Source organism: Belonocnema kinseyi, chromosome 3, assembly GCF_010883055.1.
Source record: "Belonocnema kinseyi isolate 2016_QV_RU_SX_M_011 chromosome 3, B_treatae_v1, whole genome shotgun sequence".
Lineage (NCBI taxonomy): Eukaryota > Metazoa > Arthropoda > Insecta > Hymenoptera > Cynipidae > Belonocnema > Belonocnema kinseyi.
Genome location: NC_046659.1, coordinates 141,810,420 through 141,834,707, shown reverse-complemented (window position 1 = coordinate 141,834,707; position 24,288 = coordinate 141,810,420). Strand labels below are relative to the sequence as shown.

The following is a 24,288-nucleotide window of genomic DNA, read 5'->3' as shown; positions in this document are numbered from 1 at the left end:
TTGTAATAACTGTTAAACACTTTTTTTATTACAGATAAAAAATGTGGAAAAATGTATGAAAATAAAAGTTTTGACTTTTAGAAGACGATTCTTATCGCTCTTCAATATCTTGCGTCCTTGCGGAAATTTCTTCAACGAGTTTACAAAATGTGAGCCTTAATATTCTTTTAGATAAGAAAAACATATTTCTGCATTAACGTAACCGCTAATTGAAAATGTGACTTGTTTATTAAAAAATTATACAGTCGTAAAATTTACTTACAAAGTTTACAAAGTGTTTTGAAACATAAAATGGGTTCCGTCTTTCGAAATATGTTTTGCTCAAATTTTTTTTTTAATTTTAAGATTTTGCAAATTTAAAAATATTTTAAAGATTTCATAACATTTTTCAATTTTCAAATAACATTTCTATTTTTACGAGATTTCAAAGGTTTTAACAAATTTCAAGCGTCTTTAAAAAATTTCAACTGATTTCAGGGATTTCAAAGGGTTTTCTGGGTTTGAAAGCTTTTAGAGTATTTTACCAAGTTTCAGGCAATTTTCAAGATTTTAAGATATTTTAAGAGATTTTAAGAAATTTTAAGAATTTTCATCTGATTTTTGAGGATTTAATTTTTTTAAACATTTTTAAAGAAATTTGAAGTGATTTCCTAAGGTCAATTCAACTATTTGGATAAAAATGTTTGCTTTTGTTGAAAGTTAAAATTTTTTTCTGAAAGTTGAATTACGTTCTTAAAACTTAATTTTCTGAATAAAAATTTAACATTTTAGTTGAAAATTAGTTTTTTTCTGTTAAAAACTAATTGTTTAAAAATGAACTTTTTGTTGAAAAATCAACTTTTTTGTTAAAATCCCTTGAGTCTCCTGAAATTTTATTTTGTTTAACTTATTTCCAAAAATTTTCTAAAACTCTCGTAAAATTCTATAAAATCTGATGATTTTACGAGATTTTTAGAAAAATTTTGGAAATAAGTTAAACAAAATAAAAGTTCAGGAGACTCAACGGATTTTAACAAAAAAGTTGATTTTTCAACAAAAAAGTTCATTTTTAACCAATTAGTTTTTAACAGAAAAAAAATAATTTTCAACTAAAATGATAAGTTTTTATTCAGAAAATTAAGTTTTAAGAACGTAGTTCAACTTTCAGGAAAAAAATTTAATTTACAACAAAAGCAAACATTTTTATCAAATTATTTGAATTTTCAATCAAGAAAATTAATTTTCTACCAGAAAAGACGAACTTTTAACAAAATACATCAATTTTAAAAAAAATGGTTGCATTTTCAAACTGAAAAAATCTTTCTTTTTTTTTATTAAAAAATTTACACACTAGTTAAATTTCCATTTAAGATAATTAATTTTAAAAAATTAAGTTTGCAAAAAAAAAATGTCCACAGAAAAGTTTAATTTTATACCAAAAGTTGAAGTTTCAAGCCAAACAGAAAACCAAGAAAATAATTTTCTACCAGAAAAAATGAACTTTCAAGAAAAATCAGCAGTTCTTAACAAAATGATTGAATTTCTAAACTAAAAAATATTATTTTTTATCCAAAATATGCATACTAGTTACATTTTCATGAAAATTAATTTAATACATTAATTTTCAGCTTAAAGAAAAACGAATTTCCTACAAAACAGTTAAACTTGCAGCAAAAATTTCATTTGTAACCAATAAAAAAAGCATAAATTTTTAACCAAATAGTTTAATTTTTAACCAGGAACATTAATTTTCTACCAGAAAACACGAACATTTAACAAAATACATAAATTTTTAACAAAATGGTGGAAATTTTAAACCGAGAAAGATTTTTTTATTAACAAATGGACATACTAGTTAAATTTCCATTTAAGATGATTCATTAAAAAAAAAAAAATAAATCTCAATAGAAAATATTTCTATATAACAATTTAATTCTATACCAAATAGTTGAAGTTTCCAGCCAAACAGAAACCCAAGAAAATAATTTTCTACTAGAAAAGAAGAAATTTAAAAAAAACTCATAAATTGTTAACAAAATAATTGTATTTCTATACTCAAAAATATTATTTTTTATCCAAAATATGGATACTAGTTACATTTTTATTCAAGACAATTAATTTAGTAAATTAATTTTCAGTTAAAAAAAAAAGAATTTTCTAAAAAGCAGTTAAATTTTCGCAAAAAAGTTCAATTGTAACCATTTAAAAAAAGCATAAATTTGTTATCACATAGTTTAATTTTCAACCAGGAACATTAATTTTTACCAGAAAAGACGAACTGTTAACAAAATCCTTACATTTTTAACAAAAGGGTTGAATTTTCAAACTAAGAAAGATCATATTTTTTATTAAAAATATCTATGCTAGTTAAATTTCTATTTAAAACAAATTAATTTCAATAAATTAATTTTTAATTTTAAAAAACAACGAATATTCTACAGAATAGTTTAATTGTATACTAAATAGTTACATTTTGAACCAAAAAGTTAATTTTCAACAAATCAATTGAATCTTTAACAAAATAGTTAGAATTTCTGTTGAAAAAATTAAAATTTGAGAAAAACAAAGTAATCTTCAATTAAATTTATGAATATCCAACCAAAAATTCAACTTTCAAGAAAATATTTCAACTTTCAGCGAAGATGTTGGCTTCCAACAAAAAATATAACAGTCGATATTTAAAAAAAAGATTTAATTTAAAATAGAAAACAGTCAGGTTTAACAAAAAAAGAATTTTCAACAAAATAATAGATTTCTGAACTAAAACAGATTATTTTGAACAAAATCAAACAGTTGCATTTTTTCAAAAAGGCAAAATTCCTATAAAAATAAAGAATTTTCAATGAAAAAATATTTTAAAATCAATAATTTAATAGCTGATTATAAATAAATAGGAATTTTGATCATTTATGGACTAAAAAATCAAATCACAAATAAACATTGAAGTTTATTTTGAGTTCTATAAAAGCTATTGGGTAAGAATACCAGAAATTTTTCTTTAAAAATAAAAATACATTTTTAAATTCAAACTACACATAAGTTTAATAATTAAAATCTAATGGCACTATTATGACTTTTTCATTTGTTTTATTATTTTTTCATTTCACTTGGCCAACTTTGATTTTACAATTTCAGTCACGCATTTAATCTCATGAGAGAACAAGTTTAAAAAAATAATTATAATTTAATTTTACTTGGTCAAGTTTTTGCATCGTAGATTTTTTTTGGGTGGGTTTTAAAAGTCTCAAATGAGTCCGAAGCTTGTAAAGAGGTATCTCAGACCAAGTAGGATTTATAATAATTACTGACAGATAACCATTTTTAAAATGAAATTAAAAGTTTCGCTAGAGGAAAATTAAAGGACAGCAGCAAGGGGTAATTGAAAACAACGTGCTTGATGTGAAAAGTGAAAAATCAGTTGAACGTGCTTAACAACCCTATTTCGAGTGCAGTCATGCGACTCTATACTTTCTGCGTGCCTACGTGCACTCCTGCAATCCTGGGCGTAAGTGCCACCATACGTAACTTCTCCAATGGGAAAGTGAAAAAGTGAGATTCTTCCTCTCTCTTATGTTCAACCGAGGAAAAATAAATCTGCTCCCCCCTCCCTCCCCCATATCTGACGTAATTTTCGCCGACCTAATTTTTTTCGTGAATTGAATTATTACTGTTTCTTATTAATTAATAAAGTAGTCCGACTTTTAAACAAGGAATGGAATTTACAAACAAGAAAGATGATATATCAAAAATAAATGTAATAGTTGATATTTGAACCTAAAGAGAAAATTTTTATTTTAAAGAAAAAGCAGTTAAATTAAACAAAACAAAATTAAATTACTAAAAAAAGAGATGAATTTTCATATTAAAAATGCGAACTTTCAACTAGAGTTGCACTTGAACCAAGATAGAATTTTCATTCAAGAAAGACTACTAATTTTATTTTTAAAATTTTGAATTTTATGGCCCCAAAAGACGATATTTATAAAGAAACAGTTGAATTTTCAAAGAAATAATTACGTTTTCAACTTAACAGATGAATTTCCAACCAAGAAGATTAATTTTTTACTAAAAAGAAGCTTTCATAACAGTTTTATTTTTCAATAAATTTCATTAATTTTGAACTCAATAGTTGAGTTTTGAATAAAGAGAAATCAATAATTTGCCAAAAATAGAATATTTAAATTCTCTATTGAAAAAATAATCATTTTGCAAAAATATATGATTTTCTACAAAACAGTTGAATTTTCTACAAAAAATAAAAGTTTCAACCAGTTAAATTTTCAAACAACTTTTTAAAGTTTCACTTGAAAAATTTAATTTTTAATAAATAAACAACTAATTTTTATGAAAGTGGGTCATTTCCCAACCAAAAAGATGCGTTTTCAAATAAAATCATGAATCTTCAACCAAAAAATTTAAATTTTAATTATAAAATATTGAATTTATCCAACTAAGGAGAATGTTCAATAAAATACACGGATCCTCAACCAAAACAGAATAAATTTCAATCAAGTTGCATTTCCATAAACAATTGATTTTATTTATAAAAAGTAGAATTTTTCACCAACCTATTTAATTTTGAAATGTCTAGTTAAAATTTCAACCAAGATGATTAGTTTTCTACCAATAAATACGAATTTTTAACAAAAATACATCATTTTCAACCATGTTGTTAAATTTTTAACTGAAAATGATAAATTCTAAAACCAAAAATGTAAATTTTCATTTTAAAAAAGTAATTTTAAAATACCCAGTTGCATTTTTAACCCAAAATTATTAAAATTTCTACAAAAAAATATAAATTTTTGTACTGAAAGGACAAATGTTTTATCAAATAGTTGAATGTTTAACGAAAACAAATTTTTTGGCCAAGATAAACTTTTAAATAACAAGTATGACTTTTGAATAAAATTGCTGAATTTTTAACAAAATAATTAAATTTTGAACCAAACAATACATTTTTTAACACAAAAAAGTGAATTCTTATTCTGAAATTTGAAAGTAGACTTTTAACGTAAAGGAAAGAAACTTTCAATTTGAATTTTGAACAAAAACAAATTGTTTGGTCAAGACAAATTTTTAACTAAAAAATATGACTTTTGAACTAAATTGTTGAATTATTCACAAAATAATTATTTTTTTAACCAAATAATACCATTTTAAAAAAAGCATTCTCAATGTGAAATTTAAAACTAGGCTTTTTAACCCTGCGATAAATAGGAATTTTTTTCATTTATAGACTGAAGAATAATACTTTAAGTAAATATTTAAGTTCATTTTTAAGAAATTAAAAATATTAGGCTAAAAAATTGGAAATTTTACTTTGAAAATTGAAGCTAACAAACAGCTGTTTTTAAATTTTCAACTAAAAATGAAACAAATTTGTAACACAATAGTAATATTTTCAGCCAAAAAATGAATCTTAAACAAAAAAAATTAATTTTTAACAAAGTCGTTTAAATTTCAAATAAGAGCTAAATTTTTGACCAAAAAAGATTACTTCTTAACATAATAAAAAAATATAATGGTAGACTTTTAAACAAAAAATAAAATTATAAATTAATTTTCAAACAAACATGCAATAGTTAAAATTTTAACATATTTAACCTTAACTTAAAATAAGTTAAAACCCACAAAAAAAGATCAATTTTCAACAAAATAGTTAAACTGTCAACTAAAATAGATTAATTTTTAACCAAGCAGTTGCATTTTTGACTAAAAAGTATAAATTTTTAACAGAGAAGTAATTTTTAACTCAAATAGCGTTTTTTAAATACATGAACTTCGAACAAAAAATATCAAATTTCAACAAAAAATGAAATAGTTACATTTTCAGCGCAGAATGTGAATTCCCGACCAAAAAGAAAAAACAACTAATTTTTAGCAAAATAGTTCAATCTTCAACCAAACAGATGAATTTTCAATTAAAATGATCGATCTAAAAAAATCAAGAAAAGTGTTCAACATTCAACGAACGAGTTAAATTTTCCAACAAAAAGTTTATTTTTCAACGAAGAAAATTAATTTTGTACCAAAATATGAGTAATCATACAAACACATGAATTTCCAATCAAGTACTTGAATTTTCAACTAAGAAAGTAAATTTTTAACTAAATAGTTGAATTTTAAACTAAAAAAATATATTTTAAATAAAAAAATAAGACGAAATTTCAACAAATAATTTTAATTTTGAGCCAAATAATTCAATTTAAAGAAAAATAGTTCCACTTTCAACTAAGTATTTGAATTTATGAACAGAAAAGATGAATTTTCAACAAAATATTTGCGTTTTCAACTAAATAATTAAATTTCCAACCAAACAGTAGACTTTTTCCAAAAAATATATATACTGCCAAAAATATAATGTTAAAATTTGATTGATTTAATTATTATTTATATTGTTTATTCAGTTAAAATTAAAGCGAAAAAATAAGAAAAAGCGGAAGTTTCATTCTTTAAGTTATATACATTTTCTCAAATGACAAAAATTACTAATAAATTAATTAAAAAGTATTCTCCTACCAAATTCTCCTCCTAAAAAAAATTGTGAAAAGAGCAGAATTTTTTTGTTTCAGAAGCCAATATACTATCGAGAATTTCACTAATTAATTGACCCTCACTTCGCTCATTTTAACACCACTTGCCTAATTAGATTCTTCCGTTCCTGCAAGCACCTTCCCCATGCAAGTCTCACATTACGAACTCTTTGTAGTCAGTCATAAAATTAGTGCATTAGATGAAGAATAAAATATTTTTCACTATGTGAATAATTAAGGGTCAATTTATAAGGGAAGTGGCCGCAAAACTTCATTTTCAAAATTCCCACCCTTTTACCTGACTAATTAGGTAGTTCGAGTTTTGACGTCAGCTGGTAAGATAGCGTATTGAAAATTCCTCTCTTTGGTTGAAAATTTAACTATTAAGGTGAAAATTGTCGTTTTTTTTAAATTAAATGAAATATTAACTATTCCAATTTCAATTCAAATTTTATCAATCTCGTTGAAAAATCAACCAGTTAGTTGAAAGTTCATATATTTTCATGAAGAGTTGTCTCTGTCCGTTAAATTTTAATCTTTTTGGTTGAAAATAATTTTTTTGGTTGAAAATGTAACTGTTTTTTGGAAAATTCATTTTTGTTTTGCTTGAAAATTTATCTTTTTCAGTTGAAAATTAATCTATTTTGGTTCAAAAATTACTTCTGTGGTTAAAAAATTAACTGTTTGTTTCTAATTTTTTTTTCTTTTGTTTAGAAATCAATTTTTCAAACTGTAATTTCCTTTCGTTGGAAATATATTTTTTCAATTAAAAATTAAGCTTTTTGTTAAAAAATAATCTTTGTAGTTGAAAATTTAACTTTTTTTTGTTAAAAATTCGTTGTTTTTTTGCTCTATAACTCATTTTTCCATTTAATAATTCACCTATTTGGGTTTAAAATTAACTTTTTATTTCAAAATTTAATTGTTATAATAAAAATTTGTTTTTGCTAAAAATTAATTTTTAAACTTAAGTTTATGCTTAAAGTTTAAGTTAAAAAATGTTGTTATTTTTTTAGTTGAATATTCGCATTTTTGGTAGATAATTATTCCTCTTCTTTGAAAATTAATTATTTTTTTTAACTTTACCCGCGACTTTTTGTTAAAAAATAATTTTTTTACTGAAGACTTAACTCTATTTTGTATGAAAATTAATTTTTTTGTTGCTCGAAAACTTACTTTTTATCATTTGATAACTCGTCTATTTTGGTTAAAAATGTATTAATTTTGTTCAAGGTTTATCTGCTTTGTTTAAAAATTGACTTTCTGGTTGAAAACTTAAATATTATGATGACTTTTTGTAGTTGTTAAAAATTAATTTTTCATACTGAACACGAGCATATACGGAAATTTTCAGTAACAAATTTTTTTTCCTTGACAATTCTCCTTTTTAATAAAAAAATCATTCTTTATGTTAGAACATTCATCTTTTCCTTTATTTACTAATCTTCTTGGTTAAAAATTTAACTTTTTTATTGATTTTTTTTGTTTAAAAGGTTTACAAATGATTTACAATTTCCCGAATTTTTTGAAAATTATATCTGTTAACTGAAAATTAATCTTTTTCAGTTGAAAATTTATTTGTCGTAAAAAAATAAAATATTATTTTGGTCTGAAAATGGCTGAAAGATACCGATTTTTACGAAAATTATTATTTTTTTAATTAATTTTTTCAGCTTAATATTTGAGCAGTCCATTTTTTTAAATTGTTTTTTTAATTGGAAAATAAATTTATTTTGTAAAAATTCAACTATTTTCATGAAACTTTCTTTCAGGTTAAAAATTGATTTTTCAATTGACAATAAAACTTTTTCATTTTTGGGTTGAAAATGTATTTTTTTTTTTAGTTAAAAATTTAACGATATTGTTTAAAATTCATTTTTTCCTTACTTGCAAACTTTCTCTTTTTAGTTGAAAATTGAACTAGTGGTTAAAAATTCGTCGTTGTCGGTAGGAAATTATTCTTCTTGTATAAAAATTCATTTATTATGGTTATTGTAAAAAATTCCTTTTTTTCCAAGTTATCAAAAAAAGAAAGTTTTGTCCCACGCAGTCTCATACAATTAGTATTATTTTTTGGCCTTCGGTCTGCAGACATCGCAGATTTCCCTCACTCAACTTGAAATATCTCATTTTTAATTAAATTAAATTAAATTTTTTTTCAACTGAAATTTTTCGTGAGGAATCATCATGAGTTTTGAAAATATTGCATAGTAAGAAAGAGAAAAGAAAGAGAGAGATATTTCTCGATCATCACCCTGCTAGATTGCACCTGCGGGCATGTGGTTGTGCGGTGGTGTAGCCGTGCGGTCCTGTGGTCGTGCGTTATGTCGTTTTTTTAATTCTCTTCCATCCTAAAAGAATTTTCACTTTAAATTTAAAAATTTACTATCGTTGAGGAAAGGTTTTTGTGAAAATCCGTAATTTTTCCTTGTTCTGACCACTCTATCCAGTCTTTTCCGGGATATGAATTTTATTGGAAATAAAGATTGATTTCTCGGATGTTTCAGGAAGAAAGTGCAACTTTTCTCGATTGTATTTTTTGCAATTTACGAGTCTCTAACTATTCATCCAGTGGGAAATCTTGAAGGTTTTTTCATCAACAAACTGTCATCGTAGATATAGAAATGTTACAAGTACGGTCTCATATATAACTGTTCTTAGTACTTATAGGAATTGTTGGAATGCAGTGCACATGTACTGACTCACACCAGAAGATAGTCATCTTCTGTAAAATCCATATTCATCTTAGGTACTCTTTGATCTCTTGTACTTCTATACAACTCAATCAAGCCAGTATCTTCGATGTCAAGATTTAAAAAAAAAGACTTTAGGTGAATGATTTATATAAATGACTAACAGTACCGTAAAACGAGATAATTTCGAAAATGTGGGGTAAATTTGGATCTTCCTAAATTGATATTGGTGTCTTTAACCAGAATCTAGAACCAGTTATTTAGGAATGTCCGAAATTACCCTACATGTCAGAAATTACCCCACATGTCAGAAATTACCCCACATGTCCGAAATTACCCCACATGCCCAAAATTACCCCAAATTTCTGAAATTACCCCACATGTCGAAAATAACCCCGTTGGACGGTATTCATTGTTTAATCCATTACAATTTTATACCTTTTTGGCTTTTAGGCTTTGGGCTCACTTTAGAAGCTCTCCAGGTCAAAAATATCAAACCTGGAAGCCATCTAATCGATCTCAATTAAACTTAGTCAAGTTCTAGTACTGTCGGATAATTATTTTTGCCCGAAGTATCTTCGAAATTTTGAAAATTCTGGGAGCTACACCTTTTTTGAAATTATTTTGTTGGTAATTACCCTTCTTTTACAGAAAATCAATTTCTTGTAGTAAAATGCAACTTCTTGGTTGAAAATTAATTTGTTTTAGTTAAGGAATAAAGTATTTTGTTGAAAATTATTTTTTTTTTCAAATACACAACTGTTCTTTGTTTTTACTTAAATTTGTTGTTGTTGAAATAATAACTATCACAGTTTAATACATTTAGTTAAAATTTCTGTTTGTTTGTTAAAAATTAAGTTTTTTAACTGTAAACTTAATTATTTTGTTTGAAATTAACTAATTGGAGTAAAATTAACTTTTTTGTTGAAAAATTATATTTTTGGAGTGTAAATTTAACTGTTTTGTAGAAAAATCGTAGCTTAAACTCGAAAATTCCATTCCTTCGTTGAAAGTTAAACTGATTTTTTAAAATTAATTTTGTTTTTAAACTTCAAGGTTTTAGTTTTATAAAATTGGCTTGTTTGTTTAAAATTAGGTTTTTTCACACTAAACTGAACTATTATGTTTAAAATTAAATAATTGAATGAAAATCAACTTTTTCTTTTGACAATCAAAGTTAATTTTTTTAAGATTCATAATTTCAGCTGAAAATTCGTTTGTTTCTTTGTTACAAATTTTTTTTAAATATATATTGAACTATTTTCTTAAAAATTCAACAGACTGGTTGAAAAAAAATCGTTCATTAAATGAAAATTAATTCTCCTAGCTGAAAATTTAGCTATTTCATTTTTGGTTAATATTAATTTTTTGTTTGAAAGCTCAACTACATATTTGGCTAAAATGTACGTATTTTGTTAAAATTTGTTAAGTTTTTTCTTGTGATGAATCCTAAATAAATCCGAGACAAAAACTTTGTTGGCAAAAACTACATAATTATTTTGTTAAAAATGCACAAATTCAAATGCTTTTTTCTCTTTTTGTATTGAAAAATCATCTATTTTGGTAAAAATTCAATTATTTAGTTAAAAATAAACTTTTTTTATTAATTCATATTTTCGGGTTGAAAATTTAACTATTAATAAAAAATTTACTTTCATGCTTTAAAAAATCGATATTTTGTTGAATTTTTTGTTCTTTCTAGACTGACAATTTTTTCTTGGTTCTAAATATAATTCTTTTCTTAAAAATTCTTCTTTTTGTTTGAAAGTTTATCTTTTTTGTAGATGTATCATCTTTTGTAGATAAAAATACAACTTTTACGTTTAGAACTCATCTTTTCTGGTAACATTTTTTTATTATTTGGGTAAAAATTTAATTATTTAGTTGAAAAGTCAAAAATATATATTTTGTTGAAAATGAAATTTCAATCATAATTTAATTGTACCACCTACACTAATTCTATGCAAACGAAATTACTCTCATATTTTCGGGAAAAATCTCCCTTCAAAGGGTTTTTTTCTTAATGGCTCTAATTTCTGTTTATTTCATTTTCTTTAAGTTAATCGATTACTTTAAAAAAGGGGGAAATGGAAAAATTGGGTCAATATTTTTGATTGAAAATTTTAAGTGATTTTTGAAATTTAATGTAAAAAAATGAAAGGAGGATAATTAAGCTTTCGAATAAAGCCGTCAACAGAATTATAAACATTCAAAGCAAATATTTGGAATATTGCCTCGACGATCCGGTCTGCGTGGGCGAATAAAATTATTTGAGTGCCGGGTCAATAGCACATTAATCGAACCTGCACCAACAAAAATATGGGAATAATTTATTTATAATTATCAAAAAATATTTTGTTATTTTTACACATTAGTTATGTAAATTAATGCGACCAGGACATATCATGACTAGTTTTATCGAACATAAAACAACATTCCTTTGATAGATCAACGTCAGATGTATTCCTCTCTGCATAGCTTTGATATTTATGAACCTTATTTTATTTAAAAAATATAGAATAAGCGATTAGTATAATCCGCCGAAGATTTGTTTAAATTAATTTAAATGAGAGAAGGAAACAAATAATCCTTGGATACTGAATGTTTTCCAGGATTTAAGTAGTTGAAAGTATAGGTACGAAATATATATTATATATTAACCGCATTCCGTTAATAAGACAGCTTATCATAAAATGAGCTAATGAGAGTCCATTTACATTTATGAGAATTGCAAACATTTTTTATGGGAATTCAAAAAAATTCATCATGTCAGTTACTTCACATTTGAATAATCTATTTAAAAAAAGACCGGACTATGGTTCATATGAAAAATTCAGAATTAATTTTGCATTAATTTTGAAAAAGCATACATTTTAAAAAATAGTGTCATGCAATTCTAACTAAAAAATAAGTGTAACAAAAATATTAAAAATCTAGCACTTATTGTTGTTAACTGCTACTTTTTTGGTTTATTCTTTTGAATTTTGTCAATCGCAATTTCCAAATGAGGAATTTTAATTCTAAAAATTTCATTTAATGTGACATATAGAAATCTATTCCTGGCTATAGTTCGAGTCCGTGCTTTAATTTTTTATTTTCTATCAATCTACTGTAGCATCCCTTTTTCTCTCTTGCTTCTTTACGTTCAAATGAACGTAAAGAAGCAAGAGAGAAAAAGGGATGCTCTGTAATTGCCTGTAATTGTCTCCATTTATCTATCACCTGAAACCTTATCTTAACCTTTACCGGATGTATTCCTTTCTTCAAGTAAAGTTTCAAGCCATTACGAGGTAGAAATGTATTTTGTGAGTCCCACCCAACGTCAGTCCTACCAAACGTCAGACACACGTAACGTCAGTCTCACCAAACGTCAGTTCCACCCAACGTCAGTCCCACACAACGGCAGTCCCACCCAACTTTGGTCAATGTCGAGGGACTGTAGGGACAGAACTGGAACTGAAATAGTCATGTTTGGTCTGTGTTGTACACTGAGGTCACCAGTTTAAAGCAGTTTAGTAATAAAAGAAAAAAGTGTACATTTCTCAAAAGCCTACTCATTTTTTCCAAATTTCATATGTTCACGCGTGTATATTTGTTTTCTTTCTATACATTTTTTTCCACATTTGACACGCTCTTTTATAGGAGCATCCTCTTACATTTTAAAAACCATTTCTTGGATTATAAAATTCTCGTTTATTTTACTTAAAAATAGAAAAATTGAGCTTTCAGGCAAAACAATTTTTTACCGGGTCAGAGGTCAAATGAAATTAAATGAGTCAAATATTACCCCTTATTTTACCTAAAAATAGAAGATTAGGAAATTTAATTTAACCACTTCAAACTCTTACAGTATCCTCTATACTCTTAAAAATCCTTAAGAATGTCAAAATCTCCTAAAGGTGAATTCCCGTATATATACCATCTAGAAATCCTAAATTCTTAAAAAAAATCTTTTGGAAATTCTTTGAAATCCCTTTAAATTACGTTCTATTTTATCTAATGTTGAAGTGTTCTAGAAATACTTCAAAACTGATTTTTAAATATTTGGAAGTCCCACAAAACACCTTGAAGCCACTTGTATTTTTGATAAAATCTTAATATTTTTTGTAATCTCGTAAAGTATTTTGAAATCTTTAAAATAATTAGAAATGACATGAATCCTTTTGAATATTTGGAGGTCCTAAAAAATATCCTAAATCTTGTTAAAATTCTTTGAAATTTCTGAGCATCCCTGAATATTCAATGAAAAACCTTAAATCCTGTCGAAGTCCATGAAAATAACCTAAAATCTCTTTATATTTCGCGTCATTTTAAATAAGTTTGAAGTATTCTAGAAATCCTTGAAAACTGATCTTACAATCCTTGGAAGTCCCACAAAACACTTTGAAGCCCCGTCGAATTTTTAATAAAATCTTGAGATTCTTTGTCATCTCTTTAAATAGTTTAAAATCTTTAAAATAATTATAAATGCCACGAATGCTTTGTAGTAGTCAAAGGTCCTAAATAATATTACAAATATTGTTAAAATCCTTTAAATCCTGTCAAAACCCTTAGAAAAAAGCTCTTATTCTTTTAAGTTAGTTTTTGTTTTATCTAATTTTCAACCTATCTAGAAATCCTTCAAAACGTATCTTACAATCTTTGGAAGTCCCACAAAACACTTTGAAGCCCTTTGAATTTTTGATAAAATCTTGAGATTTTTTGTAATCTCGTAAGATATTTTTAAATGTTTAAAATAATTAAAAATGCCAAGAATCCTTTGAGATAGTCTGAAGTCCCAAAAAATATCACTAATGTTCTTAAAATTCTTTGAAATCCCTGAGCGTTCTTCAATATTTAATAAAATCCTTTATATCCTGTCAAAATTCTTGACAACCACCTACAATTTCTTTAAATTAGGTTCTATTTTATCTTATTTTGAATTCTTCTAGAAATCCTTTAAAACTGATCTTAAGATATTTAGAAGTCCCACAAAACACTTCGAAGCCCCTTAATTTTGTAATAAAACCATGGAACTCTTTGTAATCTCTTAAAATATTTTTAAATGTTTAAAATAATTAGAAATGCCATGAATCCTTTGGAATAATTAGAGGTCCTAAAAAATATCCTAAATTTGGTTAAAATTCTTTGAAAACCCATAAAATCCCTGAACATCCCTGAATATTCAGTAAAACTCTTTTAATCCTGTGAAAATTCTTGGGAAAAAATTCAAAATCTCTTTAAATTATGTTCCATTTTATATAATTTTGAAGTTTTATTGAAATTGTTGAAAACTGATCTTACAATATTCGGAAGTCCCACAAAACACTTTGAAGCCACTTAATTTTTTGATAAAATTTTGAGATTATTTGTAGTCTCTTGAAATTGTTTGAATTTTTAAAAATAATTTGAAATGCAATGAATCCTTTGGAATAATTGGAGTTCTTTAAAAATTTCCTAAATTTAGTTAGAATTCTTTGAAATTCTTTGAAATCCTTGAAAAGCTGTGGATAGCAATCAAAAACCTTTAAAAGTCTTCAATATACCATGAAATCCGTTAATGATCCGAACCCTGAAGTGATAATGAAAATAAGAACGACTTTTCATTTTTGTTGCAGCACGAGTACACAGAGGATTGTCTCTTCAACGAGACCCTGGAACAACACAACTACAACACCTACAGTTCCGTGCGATGGTCCACCAACCGAAAAACCCTCTACCTCGGCCTGAATCGTCATGGAGAACCCAGAAGAGTCCAAGCCAAGGGTCACAACTTAGGCAGACTTTCAGCCTACGCCAGAGTCTTAACCCAAGTAGCTCCACCAGATCGAGTAGAGGCTCTCCAAAGGCGGATGTTGGGTGCCCACCATGGTGTCCGCCATCGACACAATGCCCACCATCACCGGAACCAGCAACAAGCCATTTGCCCCCGGGTTCTCCATCCCGAAAAAGACAACCGGGACAAGTTCAGGTGTCGAAAACGCAAAAAGAGAAAGAAGCGGAAGCGGAAATGCCGAGAAGACGAGGTTGCTGGACCCCAGTGTGAGCATCATCTCGAGCCTGGTAGCAGCGAGGGACTTCCCGACTCCAAGAGGTCCTGCGAAGGAGCAGCGAGTGACGAGGTCTGTCGACGACAGGCGCTGGAAGCAGCCTCCAAGAAGCGGAAGTCTCGGATGGGGAAGGTCGGTTCCGCCGGCAGGAACCAGTCAGCCACGCAGCAGAAGGGATCCAAGAAGGGTAAGAAACAGCCAAATACGAAAAAACCGAGTAGCCTCGGTGAGCACGAAGACGAGGAGCTTAGAAAACCTGATAGCATGAACGGAAAGAATAAGGCTCCCGGGTTTAAGAGGACCTCTCTGCAGGCCAAGAAGAGACTTCCGGGCAGGACATCGCCAGCGGTGCCAAAGGAGCCTCCATCGACGTCGCCATCATCCTGGTCTCCTGGTGCCTCAACCACAGGGTCTACCAGTCCAGCCTCTGCTGATCCAACCTTGTCCTCATCAAGGGTCCCTGGTTCATCTAAGGTCATCCCTGGTTCATCAAAGGACATCTCTACCTCATCAAGCATCTCCAGGGAAGTCTCCACAAGTCTAGCTGATCTTTCATCTCCTCTTGACTCGTCGGAAGATTCTAGGTTGGATCTGTCCTATTCTGATGAGGAACTTCAGGGTTCCTCTTCAGAATATGTTGGGGTGACTAATAGTGATGCTTCCGCCGAGGTGAGTGAAGATGAGGGGTTTTCTAGCACACCAAGAGCCTTGGAGCTGATCAATGGTGAGGTAAGCGATTCTATGAGACTGGCCATGTGAGGACTACGTATTGTTTATATCCTTCCGTTTACAGCTATGTACATAATTACCTTCGAATGCGCAAGAACCTCGTTCTAAATGTAGGGTTTAAGAGTAAGGGTCTTTGAAAATAGGATTTCGCATGCGAGGATTTGAGACAGCAATGTGCCCAAGAGCGACTTTGGAGGGGGTTTATTAAAAAATAGAATATGGAAGTGTTTGGAGACCCTTGAAGTATTAGAACAAATGGGATGACGTAGTTTTACCAAGAAAAATTTGTGATGTCCGAAAACTATTTTGCGATAAAAATGTTTTTAGCAATAAAAACACATGTTTTTAACAATAAAAACGGTTTAACCTTCACGTATGGACGAGATTTGATTGCCAGCAGTAGGTCGAGGGACCTACATATCAGCAACATGGTGTGGTCTATGAGACCGCACGGCCACACCTCCATACTAATTTGTTACTTTTTGCTCAAAAAAGGGATAATTTGGAAGTAACATTTTTATTGAATTGCTGCGTTCCATACTGTTTGTTACCCGCGTCAAAATAAAGTTTGTTTTTATGTGACAGCTTGTGCTTTAAATACCTTTAAACAAATAGAATCAGAAATATAAAATTTTGATTCTACTAAAGATGATGATAAGAGTAGTTGAGTAGTTCGAAAGTAGGCTAGAAGGGGGATGGATTCAGGTAGCAATACTATGGTGCGGTCTGTGAGATCTGGTGCCGTCTCTAAGACCGCACGACCAGACTTAAAGGTTAACTGTTATTATTTTCGAAATAAAAAAAATTTCAGGCAATATTAATAATAATATTTATCTATCCTAATTTCTTATCTGGTATCAAACAGTGGAATCTAATTTTTATTGCTTAAAATAAACAAGTTCATCACGAAAACGAAATTAAAACATTAAAATATTTAAATTTCTTAGAAATTCTTTGAAGTTTTTTGAAATTTCTTGAAACCCTTTAAATTTCCTTCAGATTATTAAAACCAACTGAAAAGTTTTTTCAATTTTTTTAAATACTCAAAAATATTTGAAATTTTTTTATAGCTTTTAAAATTATTTGAAACATTTTAATGCTCTTAAAAATTCCATGAAATTTTTAAAAATATCCTACAAATTTTTTAAAATCCTTTACGATCACTTCAAATTATTTAAATTTATTCAATATACTTTTAAATTTCTTTAAATATCCTTATTTATTTCAAATCCTTTAACGTCTTTTGAAATCTTTCGAAATCCTTTGATAATATTGCATAACCTTTGACACCTTTTGAATATCATTAAAACATTTTAAAGCTCCTGAAAATTCCTTAGAATTTTTGAAAATAGTTTTAAATCTTTGAAATTCTTTAAAATTCCTTCAAATTCGTTAAATCTTTTCAAAATTCGTTAGAATCTTTTTAAATTCCCTAAAATATTTCAAATTCTTTAATGTCTTTTAAAATCTTTTTAAACGTCAAAATATAGTTTGTTTCTATGTGACAGCTTGTGCTTTTGAAGCTACTGAATCTACTAATAAGACTAGTCTAAAAGTAAGCTAGAAGCGGATGGATTCAGATAGCAATATTGTGGTGCGGTTTGTGAAACCTGGTGTGGTCTTTAAGACCGCACGACCAAACTTAAAGGTGAACTGATAACATATTCGAAAAAAAATCAGGCAATTTTAATAATAATATTTATCTGTTCTAATTTGTTATCCGGTATCAAAAAGTGAAAACTAACTTTTATTGCTAAAAATAAAAAAATTCATCACGAACACAAAGCAAGATTACAAATGATTAAGGAACTCTATTTATAGCGATTTTTTTAATGCAGAATTTTTCTCTCTTAACTTTTTTTCATCTCTTCCTTCGTTTCAAAGAAAGCTGGATATTTAGATTTTTTAATAATTAAAAATAGATCTTTTTAAAAAATGGATCCAGCAAAGATTTTTGGTATATCAAAAAATAGTTGTAAAACATCAAAGATACAAAATCAAGATTTTTTTTACCTTTTGGTAACTCACCGAAATTTTAAATTCTCCGAAAAAATAGAATGTTTAAAATTTGGAATGTAGCATTTTAATTAAAATTGAAATTAAAATAAAAAATTTTGAACTCCTAAAGATAAAAATTTTGTAATTTCAACTAATAAAAACTAAACTGAATATTAAAATACTCCTACAAATAGCACTCCTTTGAACTTGAAACTTTTCAGTGTGCGCTTATAAAATTGAAACTTTTAATACTTTTAAATTGAATTTTTAAAATTAAATTCCCTTAAAATGAAAAATTATATATTTTAAACTATTATAAATTTCGCAGTTGTTCAAATATTTGTAGTTAAAAAATATAAATCCAAGTTATCGTTTTTAATGTTCTAAATTAAATAATGAATTAAAAAATTGGTAACTTTTCAAAATGGTATAATTTGAATCAATTTTAGGTTAAAAACATTGAAATTTAAAAGATAAAATTTTTTAAACTGAACCTCTTTTAAATTAGGCGATGATTTTTGTTTTTCTTCTACAGAAGCAGTAACTTTTTTAATGATACTTATGCATGAAAATTCAATACTTTCATTTACAAATTAAAAACGTTAAAAAGGAGAAACAATTAAAATTTTAACGTTCAATGTTTAAATTAGCACTCTGGAATTTTAAATATTTAAGACTTTCTAGCTCAAAAACTATAGCTTTTAATTGTTAAGTTTTGAATATTTAAATTATGGTTGCTGATTAAAAAAAAACAAGTAAAATATTGCTAAATATTAAAACTTAGAATCAAATTTCCTGTAAAAAAGGAAGGCCTTTCAACTCAAACCAAAGTTTAATTTTAAAAATCATTATTAATTTATTTTTGCAGTTGACAACCCAAAAACATTTTTTTTTTAATTTTCAGTTTCAAATGTATTTCATTTTTAATTGTTTAAGTTTTCAAAGCTGAATTTTAAAATTACTTCAATTGAAAATGTTCGCTTCAAAATAAACCAAAATAAAAAAAAATTAAGTAAAAGATTATAGAATTACTTATTGTAAACTAAATTATTTTATAATTGAAAAAGTTGACAATTGAACCCAAATTAAAAAAATCTAACCGAACATATTTCTGTCATTTAGAAAGTTTTTTGCGTCTCAAAACTGTGCAAAAATTAAATTTTTCGGCAAAACTACGTCATCAAAAAAAATAGCAGGAATAGAAAATTACATTTTTAGATTGGTGGGTTCGATAAATCGAAAATATTTTTTGTGTGAAGTTATTTTTTTGGGTTGAATTCAAAGAATTTAATTATCCGCTAAAAAATGTTGAGTCTTGTTTTTATAAAAAAAGTTACTTTCACACAGAAGCTAATTTTGAAGACAACAGCCTTAAAGAGATTCAAAGATTTTGGTTGTGGAAAAATATAATGTTCTGATAAATGGAAAGTAGTTTTCTAGACGTTGTAAAATTCCATTTTTCGAATTAAACTCAAAAATAGGGATTTTAATTAGAATTGTAGGACGCTCTTGGTTTCATTGCTCATTTAAAAAATAAGGCAAAGAAGTAACACTAAAATTTGTAAAATTTCTTCCAGTAATATGAAAAAGAGAAATTTTTCTAAACACAATAAAGAGAAAGTTATAATTAAGAGACTGATAAAATATGATATGTCTACGTTTTTTTCATTTTACCAAACTTGCTGACTATAAAAATAGTTAATATTTATGATTACCAAAAACCAGAATAATTTCGTTTACAGGGTGGCAGCAAAACTTTATTTTCAAAGTTCCCTGATTTTTCCCTGGCTATTTTCTCATTTTACCTGGAGATTCACATTTAAAATCCAAAATTTTAATAAACCTTCAAAATTTTTATATGAAATCATTTATAAATGGAATAAAAGAGTATAAGCTTAAACTGAATAGAATTCAAATGAATGGGTGAAAATGTGCATAATCCAAAAAATCGCATTGATTTCAATCGAGTCTGAGTGAATTCAGATGAATTGGAGAAAAATGAGAATTCACAAAAATTCATAAAAATTTATAGCAAATAGAAAAATATCAAGTAAATTGAAAACAATTCCAAATTATTTACAAATTTATTGAATTTAACAAGTTTGAAATGAGTTTGAAAAAATTTAAGGGAATTCAAAAGAATCCAGGATAAATGAATAAGAATTCAGTGCAAATTCCAAATCAATTTAAATGAATTGCAAAAAATATTTGTAAATGTCTTTAAATTTCAGAATTAATTTACTGAAATAAATACGAAAATTCATTTGAATCTTTTAAAATACCCTGAAAAATTCAAAATCGTTCAAAATATTTTGAAGTACCTTGACATTTTTTGTAGTCCTTAAAAACCACTTAGAACTTTTTTAAATACCCGTAAATCTTTAAAATCTTTCGGAATCATTTGAAATAATTTAAATCTATACAAAAATATCAAATCATATTTCAAAATTCCTTGAAATATTAAAAAAAAATCATAAAATCTTCAAAAAATGTTTAAAAAATCGATGGAAATGCCTTGAAATATTTGAAAATCTTAAAAATCCAACGAAATTCATTAATTCTCGTGAATCTTTGAAATATTCTAAACTCCCCTAAAATTATACAAAGTCTCATGATTTTTCCCGAAATCCTGGAAAATTAATTGAAATACTTTGAAATCTTTTAAATTCTTGGAATTTTTTTTTCTTTAATACCCGACAATATTTGAAATCCTTTGAAAGATTTTGAAATCCCTTGAAACTTTTTAGACATCTTAAAAAGATCACTTTACATTATTGATATCTATTTAAAATACGGTATGCTATTCTAAATCCTTTATAATCTTTTTAAATTTTGTATAGCTCTTTAAAATTTCTTGGAATTTTTAAAAATACTTTAAAATCTTTAAAGTTCTAAAAAGTTTTAAAATGTCCTAAAATATTTCAAATGCTTTGATATTGTTTTCAAATTTTTTTGAAGACCTTAAAAATCCCTTTGAATTATTGAAATCTAATAAATATTTTTTGGAATTTGTTTTAAAACTCGAAAAATTTTGAAATTTTTTGATAGCTTCTGAAATTCATTGAAACTCTTGAAAATGCATTAGAATCTTTTTAAATACCCCTAAATATTTTTAATCCTTTGAAATCTTTTGAAATCCCGTAAAACTTTTAAAGCTCTTGAAAATTCCTGGGAATTAAAAAAAATACTTTTAAAAAATCTTTGAAATTCTTTGAAATCTCTTTTTGAAATCCGCTGAAAACATAAAGACATAGTTCTTGAAAACTCCTTGCAATTTTTTTAAATACATTGAAATCTTTTAATCTCTTTGAAATCCCTTCAATTTATTAAAATATATTTAAAATTATTAAAAATATTTTGAAATGCCTTAAAATATTTCCATTCCTTTAATGTCTTTTGAAATCTTTCGAAATTCTTAAAAGGCCTTCAAACTATTGAAATCTGCTGCAAATTTTTGGGAATATTTTGATATAGCTTAAAATATTGAAAATCCGTTGAAATCTTATGAAATCCTGTAAAACTTTTAAAGCTCTTGAAAAATCCTGAGAGTTTTTAAAATTGCTTTTAAAAAATCTTTAAAATTCCTTGAAATCCCTTTAAATGCTTGAAAGCTTTTTAAATCCTCGGAAATATTTGAAGTCCTTTAATGTATTTTGAAATCCTTTGAAATCCCTTCAAATTGTTTAAATCTGCTGAAAATCTTTGGGATCTTTTGAAATACCCCAAAATGTTTAAAATCCTTTGGAATCTTTTCAAATTCTGTAAAATTTTTCAAAGCTCTTGATAATTCCTTGGAATTTTTAAAAATACTTTAAAATCTCCTCAAATGATTAAAATCCGTTCAAAATTCTTGGGAATATTTTACAATACAATTAAATATTTAAAATCCTTTAATGTATTTTGAAATCCTTTGAAATCCCTTTAAATTATTGAAATCTACTGATGATTTTTCGAAATTTTTTAAATTCTCGAAAATGTTTGCAATCTTCTGACAGATTTCTAAATCCTTCGGGACTTTTTAAAGTACCTAAAGTAAATTAAAAATGATCAAATCCCCACAAAAAATTGATATCCTTAGAAATCTTTATAAATAATTTATTTAAAAAATTGACTAAACCCATCTATCCTAATTTAAAACTTGAAATCACTTAAAGTACATCTCATAAACATTCCTTTACTTTTACTATTTTATTTCGAAATTTCAGCTTTTTTTACCCTTTTTTCTGATTTTTAGGTTTCCTTGATCTGCGGCCGCCCTGTTTCAATAAAATGTATTTTATACTGCTTAAAAAGTATTAAAAAGAAATGTTAAAAAAATGTAGAGAAATGTTTAAAAACTTGGATTTTTGTTTCATTGAAATTTTTATAAAATCTCTTTACTTGTGACTTGGTTAAATGAACTAAATTTTTGTTTGGTTCAACCACAGAATATAGTTATCCTACGGACAAGAAATTTGGTTGAACGAACTAAATATGTAAGTTGTTCTAACCAAACCTTTTGATAGATAAAGTACTTGATTGATTCAACCAGAAAAATTGCGTTGGGTCAATCAAATCTTTTGTTGAATCAACCAAACTTTGTTTAATTCAACCAAATTTTCACGTAAAAAAAAAAAAACAGTTTGTTTCAAGAACATTTTTTTCCGACTGTACCTGTTAAATTTGAATCAGTTAAAAAATACTGATTGATAACTAAAATTGAGCCAAAAAAATTAAACATTTTAACTGATTCAAATTTAGAGAGTACTAGCATAATATGTTTAATAACTGCGTACAGTCTTATCAGACTGACACGATTATGAAATTGCGCAATGTCATTTTTTTATCATAAAATGAGAATTGTGAGGTCAAAAAAAAAGTAGTCTTCGAAAGATTTTTCTTATCGTTTCCGTCTTTCTACTTTTTATGTATGGTGTAATTAACTGATAGTAATAAGTCGATACTGTTTTTAAAATAAAATTTGCATCAAACAACCAACTTTCTCAATTTATAATAAAAATACTATAAATCAAATCGACATAGAATTCCAATTAAAATTGACAGACATTAATGCGAAATTTCACTTAAGCTAGTACGAATTTATCTAACTTTTCTACCTCAAAGTTCTTCATTTTTCGTTTTAGAAAGTAAACATTTATAAATCAGCACGCATCGATTTTTGTAAAAATAGCGAAGTCTTTATGAAATTTGAATTTAAATTCAAAAATAAAAGTTCTTAAAATATTTTTTTCTAATCATATTCTTAGCCTTGAAAAAAACTTTCAAATAGGTTAAAAAAAAGTAAAGTACTAAAAAATTTGTTGTGAGATTATTCTCTAGAATCTAGAATGTTTTCTAGATTTATGTTTAGAGATAAAACTTACGTCTATAAACAAAATTTTTGTACAAAATTTGTATCCTTTTGAAAACTCAGAATTTTCTCCGGTTTCAGGCATCTTGGCTAGCAGGCTGAGAAATAATTTTTTTTTTTTAATTTGCTAAAGTCCACGAGTCGAGGGCATGTTAGTAGCTGCGAATCTTAAAATCGACCTATTAATTTAGGAATCTATTTATTAAAGAATTATTATTTATTTCTGTATAAAACCGAATTCCGTGTACATAAGACTACGATTATCGATCATGGATCACACACATTGATCTTGTGCTCTCCATTTTGTGCCTGTGTTTTTTTAAATACTCGAATTTGCTAAAAATCGAAAAACTGAGGCGATAAAAGGGACTGCATATGTAAGTCCCAACCAACTGCATAAGGCAGTCCCAATCGACTGCATGAGGAAGTCCCAATCGACTGCATTATTCGATTGTATATTAATCATTTTTGATTTTTAGCGAATTATGATTTGTTGCAAATCAATGATGTATGCGTGCTTTTGGCGAATGATATTGCAAATAATTCGACGGGACTAGGAGTAAAAGACAATTATCTGTCATAAGTTAGTGCATTTGGTCATCATCCAATCGCTTTAAAACGTAAAAAAATTTGTAACGTTTTTTTGTGCTCCTTATATAGTTTCAATTTTCTGACAAAGTGTAAAACATTCTTATGATACTTGGAAATCAATTTTTAAACTGTTTCTAATTTGTGCTCTCTTGATTTTATTTGTAGTTTGCACTTAAGAAGCAGGAAATATTATGAAGGTTTTGTAAAGATTTTTTTTTTATTGCACAGAAATTTTTGCCAGTACGTTAGATTAGGATGGAAGCCAGTTTAGCACTGCCATTTTGACGTTGTATTTAATCTAATAGACTGAACTTGTAATGATTAAAAAATACACTAACGAGCGAGTCGTCGCGTCAACGCTGGCTAAAAACTTAAGGTAGAAT

General features: G+C 26.8%; 1 protein-coding gene across 1 annotated transcript in view; it reads left to right on the top strand.

Moving 5' to 3' along the window:
* LOC117170046 overlaps positions 1-15,996 on the top strand; it is a 199,501-nt gene extending 183,505 nt beyond the window's left edge. The window contains exon 4 of the mRNA XM_033356565.1: positions 14,806-15,996. Within this exon, the coding sequence (XP_033212456.1) occupies positions 14,806-15,996 (1,191 nt within the window). The remainder of the gene's footprint in view (positions 1-14,805) is intronic.
* The last annotated feature ends 8,292 nt before the right edge of the window (positions 15,997-24,288 follow it).